The sequence below is a fragment of the Microtus ochrogaster genome, unplaced genomic scaffold, assembly GCF_000317375.1.
Source record: "Microtus ochrogaster isolate Prairie Vole_2 unplaced genomic scaffold, MicOch1.0 UNK14, whole genome shotgun sequence".
Classification (NCBI taxonomy): domain Eukaryota; kingdom Metazoa; phylum Chordata; class Mammalia; order Rodentia; family Cricetidae; genus Microtus; species Microtus ochrogaster.
The window spans coordinates 7,212,234-7,223,694 of NW_004949112.1; the positions used below are offsets into that span (position 1 = coordinate 7,212,234).

Genomic DNA, 11,461 nt, shown 5'->3' on the forward strand with positions numbered 1-11,461 from the left:
AATCTATAAATTGCCTTTGGTAGAATTGCCATTTTTACTATGTTGATCCTCCCAATCCAAGAGCAAGGGAGGTCCTTCCATTTTCTGGTATCCTGTTCAATTTCTTTCTTGCCTTAAAGTTCTTGTCAAATAGATCTTTCACTTCCTTGGTTAGATTTACCCCAAGTTATTTTATGCTGTTTGTGGCTATCGTGAAAGGTAAAGCTTCTCTGATTTCCCTCTCTGCTTCTATTTCCTTTGTGTATAAGAGGGCGACTGATTTTTTGGAGTTGATCTTGTTTCCTGCCACATTAATAAAGGTGTTTATTAGCTGTAAAAGTTCTTTGGTGGAGTTTTGGGGGTCGCTTAGGTACACTATCATATCATGTTCTTTTAAGTGAAGTTGAGTACCTTTCCGTTACATTAAAAGTCATTGTCTTTCCTTTTCTGAGATCTGTCAGTTACCTTATACATTATTTTTGTCTGAATTATCTTTTCCTTCTTGTCTAATTGGAGTTTCTTCTTTAAGGAAAATGTAATGTTAAAGATACGGTATTATGATACGATGCCAAAACTTTCCTTCCTCCATTTGGCTATGCCTTGCCATATGTCAAAGAAATAATCTTATTTGCATTATTATTATATGTTGGTCACAGATGTTTTTCTTTGCTGTTATTTGATATATATATATATATATATATATATATTATATATATGTTGTTTGATTTATATAACAGATACCACAATAACACTTGCAATTGTGGTGAACAAGTTGGCTCCTCGATTGGCTCAGCTAAAAGTCCTGCACAAAGTGTTCAGTACTGGAGTAGCAGAAGTCCCTCCTGACACTCGGAATGTCGTCCGGGCATCTCACCTGCTTAATACCCTCTACAAGGCCATTCTTGAATATGACAATGTGGGAGAAGCCTCTGAACAAACGGTATATTTTATTTCTGCCTTATCTGAAGTGCACGATAAAAAGGTAGTGGAGAGCCTGTCCTAATTCCTTGATAAATGAGGTTTAAGTCATGGTATGCCAGACAGTTTTTCAAAGTTTTGCAGTTAGCTTCCAAATTAATGTCTGACTTATTAGTTTTAATCACAAACAAAAGAGAAGGAAAAAAAACAGAAAGATGAAACAAGATGCAAAAAAATACCACTTTGCTTATATAGATATTTATAATAAACCCTTTTTACATAAAACACACCCACAAATGGTGGTGCATTCCTTTAATCCTAGCACTCAGGAGGCAGATGCAGGCAGATCTCTGAGTTGAAGACCAGCATGGTCTACATAGCAAGTTACAAGTCATCAGGAGCTACGTAGTGAGATTCTGTCTTAAAAACAGCCAAAAAAAAAAAAAAAAAAACCAGAAAGGAAACTAAAGAAAGAGGTCAAAAAGTGAGTTACAGGACTGTTAAACTGAGAAACTCTGTCTCAAAAATCCAAACCAAACCAAACAAAAAAGTAGTATACCATTGAAGGAACCCAGGGTAGTAACCTGACTGCAGAGACTGAAACAGAAGACAGGGGGATGCTGCTTACTGCCCAGCCTGCTCAGTTGGTAGAGCAGGAGACTCTTCATCTCGGGGTCATGGGTTCAAGCCCCACATTGGGCACCATTTGTTGACTGAGGTTTCTGACCCGCCCAGTCCCACAGCTGTTCAGTCCCAAGGAAATACACAGAAGTCTACTATATTAATTAAACACTGGTTGGCCTATTAGCTCAGGCTTCTTATTAACTAATTCTTACATCTTAAATTAGCCGATTCTTCTTGTCTATGTTAGCCACGTGGCTTGGTACCTTCTTCAGCAAGGCATTCACATCTTGCTTCATCTATGGCTGAGTCATGACTGCAGACCACACTTTCCTCTTCCCAGAATTCTCCTGTTCTCATTGCCCCACCTCTACTTCTTGCCTGGTCGCCCTGCCTATACTTCCTGCCTGGCCAACTGGCCAATCAGCATTTTATTAAACAAGTACAAAAAACAATCTTTACAGGGTGAAGCCATTGTCCCACAGCAACTCTGTGTGCTTTATTCAACAACCTAAGACCCCATGTCCAGAGTGAAATCAACCCCAATATAGGCCCTCCATAGCAATCATTCATCAAGAAAATGCCCCATAAGCTTGCCTATAGGGAGTCTGATGGAGGCTCCTTCCCAAAGTATGGCTTCCTCTTCCCAGTTGACCCCTTATCAGTTTGGCACACAGACACATCACTACTTAACCATGACCATTTTGTTCTTGTTTATCCCTAGCACCTCATGTTATTGTCACAATATGAAACAGTATAACTTTAAAAGTTCAGTCCCTTTAAAACAAAGCATCTCTAAACATCCGAAATCTCTTAACTTTGGTCTCTTCGTGTATGATCAGAAATAAGCTACTTCTTATTCCAAAAGAGAAGAACAAGGGCACAGGGATAATCTGAACAATGTAAAATCCAGCTCTTAACTTTACAGTAAACCCTGTGGCTCAGTGCCCTGCATCTGGGATTCAGCTACAGTTCTCTGGGCTCCAAAGAGGGTGGGTCTCTCTAGCTCTTGGGTTGTCCATTTAAAGCACACAGCTCATCTCATAGGTTCAAGTTAGCTTCACTTACAGCTGCTGCTATGCTTGGTAGCTGTCCCTCTGTCCTGGCATCTCTGGTATGCTGGGGTTTCTACCGGCTGCACCTTCACCAATGGGCTCCTGCCATCTCTGCCTCAGGGACTCTGACCCTACCACAAACTCTGTCCATCCCGCAGCCTTCACTACAGCAGAGGCTATACCATCACTAATGGCCTCTCTTTGCTTCTGTGTTGCAAGTCTCAGCTACTCTCCATGTCCTCTTCATACCTTTAAAGCCAGTACATCCTTACATGGTGCCAGGTTCAGCTGCCAGCATTCAGTGTAATCCTAGTCCTCTCTGGACCACAGCTTCTGTGTTCTGACCCTGAAGATTCTGTCTCAAAGATGCTGGTCTCTTCTTAATCACAACTGATGCTTCAGCACTAGCTGACCAGACACCACACTTTTTTTTTTTAATTTAAATCACTGCTTGGCCTATTAGCTCTAGCTTTTTATTGGCTAGCTCTTATATTTTTGCTTAACCCATTTCTATTATTTTACATTTTACCCTGAGGCTTATGGCCTACCTGCAAGGTAGCAGCTTGCATCTTTCTCCTCTGGCAGCTTCATGGCTTCTTCTGACTCCACCTTCTTTTTCCCAGCATTCAGTTTAGTTTTACCTGCCTAGCTCTGTTCTGTCCTGTCATAGGCCCAAGCAGTTTCTTTATTCATTAACCAATAAGAGCAATACATAGACAGAAGGAGTTTCCAAAGCATTTCCCATTTTTTTGTTTAAATAAAAAGGAAGGTTTTAACTTACATAGTAAAATTAAATATAACAAGACAGGTATCAAGCAAGAATTACAGTTACAGCATTTATATCTTTTATCATAACTAAGGAAAACTATAATCATAGCTGACTATTCTTCAACTCCATCAAAGAATCCAGAGGATATAATAGTACCTAAGTAAATAGGAAGTGCATTGTAAGCAACTTCCAAAACTCTGGAATTGACAGAGACTTCTCGCTGCCTGAACAGTCTCCCAAAATTCTTCTGTATCTTTGGAGCAACCATCTTGAGCCTACAGGCCCATAGTATCCAGCAGACTTTTCCATGAAGTTGGAAATTTCAAAGGGAGTTCTGACTAAAGGTAGTTTGTCAGTTACTTTCTTCTGTGTCCTGCTAATATCTAACAGACTCTTTCATGAAGTAGGAACTCCAAAGGATGGTCTCACTTTTAGGCAAGTTCAGCAGTCATTTTTCTGTGGGTCCTGCAAGTCCAGTCAAGAAGTTCTGGCAAGAGAAGTGTCTTGCCCAAATGGCTAACAAACTCCATAAGGAGCATCTTCAATGCCCATCATCTTCTTGGTGCTGCCAAGAACAGATGTGTCTCACTGTCATGAAAAGTCCTTAGTTCTTAAAACATTTATATGCCATATTCTGTAGTCTTTGAAAGTTTTGAAGAATATCTAGCTAACTGAAATATATCTCTTATCTAAAAAACCTAACATGACTACAAGCTTGACTATTATAGATGATTATCTATTAGCCTATATTTCTTAATTATACATTGTATTTCTAAATGAGCTGCACACACAATACCTTAACAAGAGCAGAAATATACATATAACAAAATTGACCTTAAATTTTTATCAATAAACCAAGATCCATACCAATGCAAAGTATCTATCTCTATAGCAATCCCCCTTTAAATGTAAACAAGCATTTATAAACAATATTTGGGAATTTGGCATAATTCTGTCTAAACTGCTTCCTGCATTTTGTTGAGCAAAATATTTTTTGGTGGTGTTCACAGTGACTTTTTGGGTGGTCTTGGTCCATCAAACCACTTCAGTCGGAAAGGTTCTCATCCTCTGTGGAAACAAGCAGAACCTCTTTTCCAAAGCAACAAATCCTTAGACCCAAATTTTGAAGTCAAGATACCTCTAAAACATATATGTTGATTTAACTTAGCAGCCCATACAATGAAATGTCTCTTTGTACTTAGTTTATTCATAGTCAAAATATCAAAGAAAACACAATATAATCCAGACTCTGTATATTCCATTTTTATGCACCCCACATTCTTAATTTGTTTATGTCATGTGAATATTCCCAGTGGAGTCTTAGAGGCATTTTCAGACTTGTCACTGAATCTTCCTAGGCCAGGTCATCAACTGCATTGCTCTTTGTTTGTTTTTCGAGACGGGGTTTCTCTGTGTATCTGTGGACCAGGCTTGACCTCACACTCACAGACCCCCTGCCTCTGACTCTGTGGACCAGGCTGACCTCACACTCACAGACCCCCTGCCTCTGCCTCCTGAGTGCTGGGGTTAGAACTCAGTCTGGACCAGGCTGACCTCATTCACAGACCCCTGCCTCTGCCTTCTGAGTGCTGGGGTTAGAGATGCACCACCCTGCCCAGATCTTGTCTGCTGTGCTGTCTGCGCAGCTCCTGCCATAGTAAGCACCATGACCAAAGGCTGCTGGGGAGTAGAGGGTTTGTTTGGCTCTCACATCCCTGTTACAATGCGTTGTCAAGGAAGCCAGGGCAGAAACTCAAGGCTCCTGGGAGCAGAGCAGAGGTAGGAGGAGGCTTAGAGGAGCCCTGATTACTGGCTTGCTCTTCATGACTTAGCTGTTTTTTTTCTTTTTTTTAATACAACCCGGGTCACCTGCCTAAGAATGGCCCTACCATCAGTGGGCTGTACCAGTCCACATCTATCAAAATCAGGAATGTGCCCCACAGACTACCTGATGGAAGAATTTCCTCAGCTGAGGGTCCCTCTTTTTAGATGACCCTAGCTTGTGTCAAGTTGACAAAAAACAACTCAGCACAGGAAGTTTCTCCTAGGAATGATGAAGTTTACATTTATCCCATATTTAGATGGATTTCTTAGTAAGAATCTTACTGTATGTTTGAGAATTTTAGCTTTTTTGTTTAAAAAAAAGGTAGAAATAAAGCCACTTTTAAAGGCATTTTGAAATGTTTCAACTTAGTCTTAGCCTAGTGAGAGGAGCTGTGAAGAGTGACCAGGCAAGCTCTCATCCTTAGGTCTCGCTCCTGTTCTCTCTCTGGGTGGAAACAGTGCGGCCCTACCTACAGACTGTAGATGAATGGATTGTGCATGGACACCTGTGGGATGGTGCAAGGGAGTTCATCATACAGAGGTGAGGATTGTGTTGAGTCCAGGGGATGCTAGGTGTTGACACGGGTTTGACACCACATCAAAACTGAATCTGAGAGAGTGGTTGGTGATAGAGGTTTACTGGTACCATAACACAGGCTCACTCTGCAGCGTCTTTAGAAAGATGCCAGGTCCCAACCAATGAGTTCTATAGCCATTCACATCTTTTCATAGCAGTTTATACTTCTTCTATAAGATGAACAACTATTTCATTCTAAGTTATGAACATATGACAGTAGTATAGGATTTTAAGGCATTTATTTCTTAAAATAAGCAGCATATTATCTTCTTAACACTTAATAAAACAAATATCTTAATCCATTTATAACAATTTCCCTCTAGTTGACTCCTCTAAACTTATAAACTACAATGGAAAACTTTGTATTGTTTAAAGGGAACTAAATAGTCATATTCTGTTTAATTCCAATTCAGGAAAATATTTCACTTAAATTTTATTTAACTTGAAAGTATAATTTTTGTATATCAAACAGAATGAGGTTCAATGAAAACTACTCTTATTATTCCTGAAGATCATTTTACTAACATTGATATTACTGCTAGATTCCCTAGACTAAAACAAAGTAGACTGTTGTTTTAAAGGAACATAAATTAACACTTAAAATTCTTTTGAATCTCCATAGGAACAAAAATGTTCCGGTAAACCACAGAGACTTCTGGTACGCAACATACACACTGTACAGCGTGTCAGAAAAGACGGAAAACCAAGACAAAATGAGTGACAATGCCAGCGCCAGTTCTGGCAGTGACCAGGGTCCCTCCAGCCGGCAGCACACCATGGTGTCCTTCCTCAAGCCTGTCCTGAAGCAGATCATAATGGCTGGCAAGTCCATGCAGCTGCTGAAGAACCTGAACTGTGCCGAGGGCTCTGCATGCCAGGCAGCAGCCAGAGGTAGCCCGTTCTTTCTGTCCGTGTCCCCTTGGCTGTTCTCACTGTCCCACTCACCGTTGTTGTCCCCAGACATGGACCAACACTGTCTGTTTATGTCAGTGGGACTTAGCACCTGCTTCTTTGTTGGTCTGGTTTGGTTTTTTGAGAAAGGGTTTCTCCTCTAGCCCTAGAACTCACTCTGGCTGGTCTGGAGTTCAGAGATTCTCCTGCCTCTGCTTCCCAAGTGCTAGGATTAAAGGTGTTGGCTGTCATGGTGTCTCACTCATACATCACCCTGTTGTTGTTTTTTGTTGTTGTTGTTGTTGTTTTTTTTTTATAATAATATTTTTCTTCTAAAATTTCATACTTCTATGCAATATATTTTACATCCATTTATCTCTGAATCTTCCCTGTTCAGCTCTTCCTTGGGTTCCCCCAGCACATCTCCTTCCCAATTTTGTGTTCTGTTAGTATTGCTTTTATAACCCACTAAGTCCGGTTAGTTCTGCTCATAAGCCCGTGGGTATGAGCACCCTAATACTAACCACACCCCTCAGTAACCGTTGGTCTTTGGTAGCTCATCCACTCAGAGTCTGACCTCGGGAGCCTCTCCCTCAGTTTAGCTGGTGGGTTTCATGCAGGTAACCGCTGCTCCTGTGAGTTGACAATTGCAGGGCCATGTCATGTCATGTCATTTGCATCCTTTAGCTCTTACGTTCGCTCCTCCCCTCTTTCTGGAAGGTCTCTGAGCCATGGGGCAGAGAGATGAGATTGACACCGATGTCCCATCAGTGGCTGAGCACATGTCACATTGGACAGTTAAGAGTCCTACCCACTGCCAGAGAACCTGGACAACAGTGAGGACCCGAAGAGAGACATACATGATCTCCTGAGTAAATTGGGAGCATGGGGACCATGGGAGAGGGTTGAAGGGGAGGGGAGCAGAGAAAAATGTGGAGCTCAATAAAAGTCAATAAAAAAGATGAAATCCAAATCCAATATACTACCAAAAAAAGAGTTCTACCCTGAGGAAAAAGAAGCTTATTTGACCAAGGTTGAGAGTAAGATAGATCTATGGTGTTGTGGTGATTTTTGTCAGCTTAACACAAGCTAGAGTCATTTGAGGAAGCTCATTCATGTGATTGTTTGTATACAAGTCTGTGGGACTCTTATTATTATCATTAATGATTGACAAAGAGCACACATGGTCCTGAGTTGTGGAAGAATGCAGACTGAGGAAGCCATGGGGAACAAACCAGTGAGCAGCATTCCGCCATAGCTTCTGCTTCAGTTCCTGCCTTGAGCCCCCTTCATGATGGACTACAGCTATAACCTAAATAAACCCTTTTGTTTCCAAGTTCTGGTCATGGTATTTAACACAGCAGTAGAAACCCTAACCAAGGCATATGAGTATAAACAAAAATGTTTACAAGGCACTTTGACAGCATAGCTGTTTAGCAAAACAAATGGTAGTTCCTCATTGGCCTGCGGGTCTCTGACCAGGTTTACAGTGCCAGCATGAATGGCTTCCTGTGGATCAGGCCTCAGATCACCCAAAGGCAGTTGGCTAGCCACACAGACTTTATGCCACTGTTGTACCACTGTGCATGTTGCATAGCTTGTTTTCCCCAGCACCCTGGACAGCCCCTCCTGCTGCCATAATAGCTAGTTTGAGATTGGTTTCAATATGTCCACATGCAAAGTCTGTGGTGTCTTCAGCAGTGGGGCCTTGCCATTCAGTTGAATGACCAGCAGCAATGGTAATCTGGGTCACCGTGATTGAATTCTCTGCCGTTTCTTTTTGTTCTTGCAAATATAATTTCCATTTGATTTCATTTGTTCTGTTCTTCTGTCCTATGGCTCCATGGGCTTTGAGTGGAGGTCATGGGGCAGCACCAGTAGCTTAAATCATGGAGTGTTTTGGTTCTCTAGGGCTTTATGAGACAGTTTCCTGACCACCTAGCTATGGGTGGCACAGGCCACACAGAAATGCAGCTTGTCCCTGGTGGTGGTGGCCTCTGCTCTTTGTTTTATGTGTATGAGTGTTTTGCTTGCTAATATGTCTGTGTACTACATGTATGCCTGGTGCTCTGAGAGGTCAGAAATGGGTCTTGGGTTCCCTGAATTTGTAAGTTGCTATGAGGGTGTTAGGAATTGAGCCTGGATCCTCTGTTAGAACAAGTACTTTAGGCAATAAGCTGTTAACTCTCCAGCGCCCCCAGTCTTCCTAAAGACCTTGTCCTTGTCCTCTGGCACACACTGGCTGTGGTTCATAGTAAGTTGGCCATGGTCCCACTGTTTGTCCTTTTGGCCCAAGATAGAGCCAGTATCTGATAGTGGAACCAGCGTCTCTGGCATTTTCAGTGTGGCAAGTCTGAACTTGGTAATTCAGTTTATGCAATGCTCAGACTTCGAAGGATTTTTTTTTTAACTGTTGTAAAAATACAATTTAATTAATTTAAAGCTTTAGAAGCTGGCTGAAAAATCTTGAATGGGGTCCACATTGTTTTTAATCAACGCAGTGTTCTTATTTTTGCCAGATCTACCTTATATATTTTTGCTTTGTGAAAGATTTCCTTTTTAACTAACTAATAAAGTATAATGAAATTCACTGGGCCAGTGCTAGGAGTGTTTTTTTTCAAATTATATTGACTCCAGTAAGTCTTCCTTAAACAGTATGGTATCCTGTTCCGATTAAAATTAGCTTTTATAGCAGGATAGGTGATGAGAAATGTTTCAGTTTAACTGAGACTGAAAAGTGGTTTGGCTGTACTGTAAAGATAAAAGTGAAACAAAAACAGTGATAGACTTTCATGGATGAGGGAAAACTCTCAGGCTCTATAGATACGAAATTCCTTCTTTTTTTTTTTAGTTAATGCCAGGTCTTAGCTTGACTTGTTGCCCTCCACTTTTTTTTTTTACTGAGCTCGACATTTTTTTAAGTTATAAAAAATTTTATTTTCAATAGATGCCTTTTAATCATTAATAATAATTTGATCAGTATCCATACATGATTTACTGCCTTATAAACACTTATATAAAATACTTATATTCTCAGATGTGAGAAATAAAAATTACGCATAGGAAGAAATATATGCAAGAGAAAAATGCCAAAATTTTTCTTATGAGGAAACCCATGAGGCTATGAGGTGAAGAATAAATTCTTTATAGACAAAGGTATATTTATAGTTTTTTATTAAATTTATTAAGAATGTTTCTTCTTCATTTTGACAATAATTTCTAAAATATATTGAAATCTTCATGGAACAAATAAAAATACAAAATTATTCTTGTTCAAGTACTAGACTATTTATTCAAGTCTCATCTTCATGAAAGAAAAGTAGGATTTTATTAAATTTTATCGGTTTTCTAAAAACTTTAATAATTATTAAATATATTAGAAGATTATAAAATTCTTCTAATCCTCTGGCTCTTATACCCTCTCAAAAAATAAAATAATTAAAAAAAATTACTTTCCTGGAAGGCAGTGAGAATCTGACATACAGAATTAAAGGGAAATATTTTCTGCATATGAGAATATCATTGTCTCATGACTATATTAAACAAAAAGCTACTTAGGGATTTTTATATATTTGTAGTAGCTTAAAACATTATGAAAATTTATTTAGTCTAAAAGGGGTTTTAGATTCTGAGAAATATAAATATGAACTATGTAAATACATATCTCCATTTTTTTCATATCTCCATTTTTTAATAGAATATTTATTTTTTTTATTTTTCCATTCAAAAATTTCCACTTCCTCTCCTCCCATTCACTTCCCACTCCTCCTCCTTCCTCCCACTCCAGCCTTAACAGAGGGCGGGGTACCCTGCCCTTTGGGAAGTCCAATGCCCTCCCCCCTCCATCCAGGCCTAGGGAGCTGTGCATCCAAATAGACTAGGGTCCCAAAATTCCAGTACATGCAGGAGAAACAAGTCCCAGTGCTTTTATCAATGGCTTCTCAGTCAGCCCCCATTGTCAGCCACATTCAGAGAGTCTGGTTTGATCATGTGCTTGTTTAGTTCCAGTCCAGCTGGATTTGGTGAGCTCCCATTAGATCAGGCACACTGTCTTAGTGGGTGGACCAGCCCCTCACGATCGGTCCTGACTTCCTTGCTCATCTTCTCCCTCCTGCTCTTCAGCTGGACCTTGGGAGCTCAGTCCAGTGCTCTGATGTGGGTCTCTGTCTCTATCTCCATCCATCGCTGAGTGAAGATTCTATGGTGATACTCGAGATAATCATCAGTGTGATTATGGGGCAATCCTCTCCTCTGCTGTCCAAGGGCCTAGCTGGGGACATCCACATGGACACCTGGGATCCCCTCTAGAGCCAAGTCTCTTGCCAACCCTAAAATGGCTTTCTTAATGTAGATATCTTCTTCCCTGTTCCCTATATCTGCCCTTCCTCCATCTCAGCCCTCCCACTCCCTCAAGCTCTCCCCAATCGTTCCCTTCTCACTTCTCTCTCCCCGCCTCTTCCCTTCCCCTAACCCCACCCCTAGCCCTACTCCCACCCCCATGCTACCAACTTTTGCCCAGCGTTCTTGTGTGCTTCCAGTTTCCAGGGGGATCTATATGTTTTTCTTTGGGCTCACCTTGGCATTTGGCTTCTCTAGGCTTGTGAACTATAGGCTGATGTCTTTTGTTTATGGCTAGAGTCCACTAATAAGTTAGTACATACTATATTCATCTTTTTGGGTCTGGGTTATCTCACTCAGGATAGTGTTTTCTATTTCCATCCATTTGCATGCAAAATTCAAGATGTCATTGTTTTTTACCACTGAGTAGTACTCTAATGTATATATATTCCACACTTTCTTTATCCATTCTTCCATTGAGGGGCATCT

General features: G+C 40.6%; 1 protein-coding gene across 4 annotated transcripts in view; it reads left to right on the top strand.

Annotated features, from left to right (window-relative positions):
- The window catches only part of Tubgcp5 (tubulin gamma complex associated protein 5), a 55,230-nt gene that overhangs the window by 21,030 nt on the left and 22,739 nt on the right, over positions 1-11,461 (top strand). For all 4 annotated transcript variants that reach the window (XR_003378697.1, XM_026789117.1, XM_005366919.2 and 1 more), the window contains exons 11-13: positions 717-919; positions 5,592-5,707; positions 6,366-6,634. Coding sequence is in view for 3 of the 4 variants with exons in the window: in XM_026789117.1 (XP_026644918.1) it covers positions 717-919; positions 5,592-5,707; positions 6,366-6,634 (588 nt within the window). In the remaining variant the exon portion in view is untranslated. The remainder of the gene's footprint in view (positions 1-716; positions 920-5,591; positions 5,708-6,365; positions 6,635-11,461) is intronic.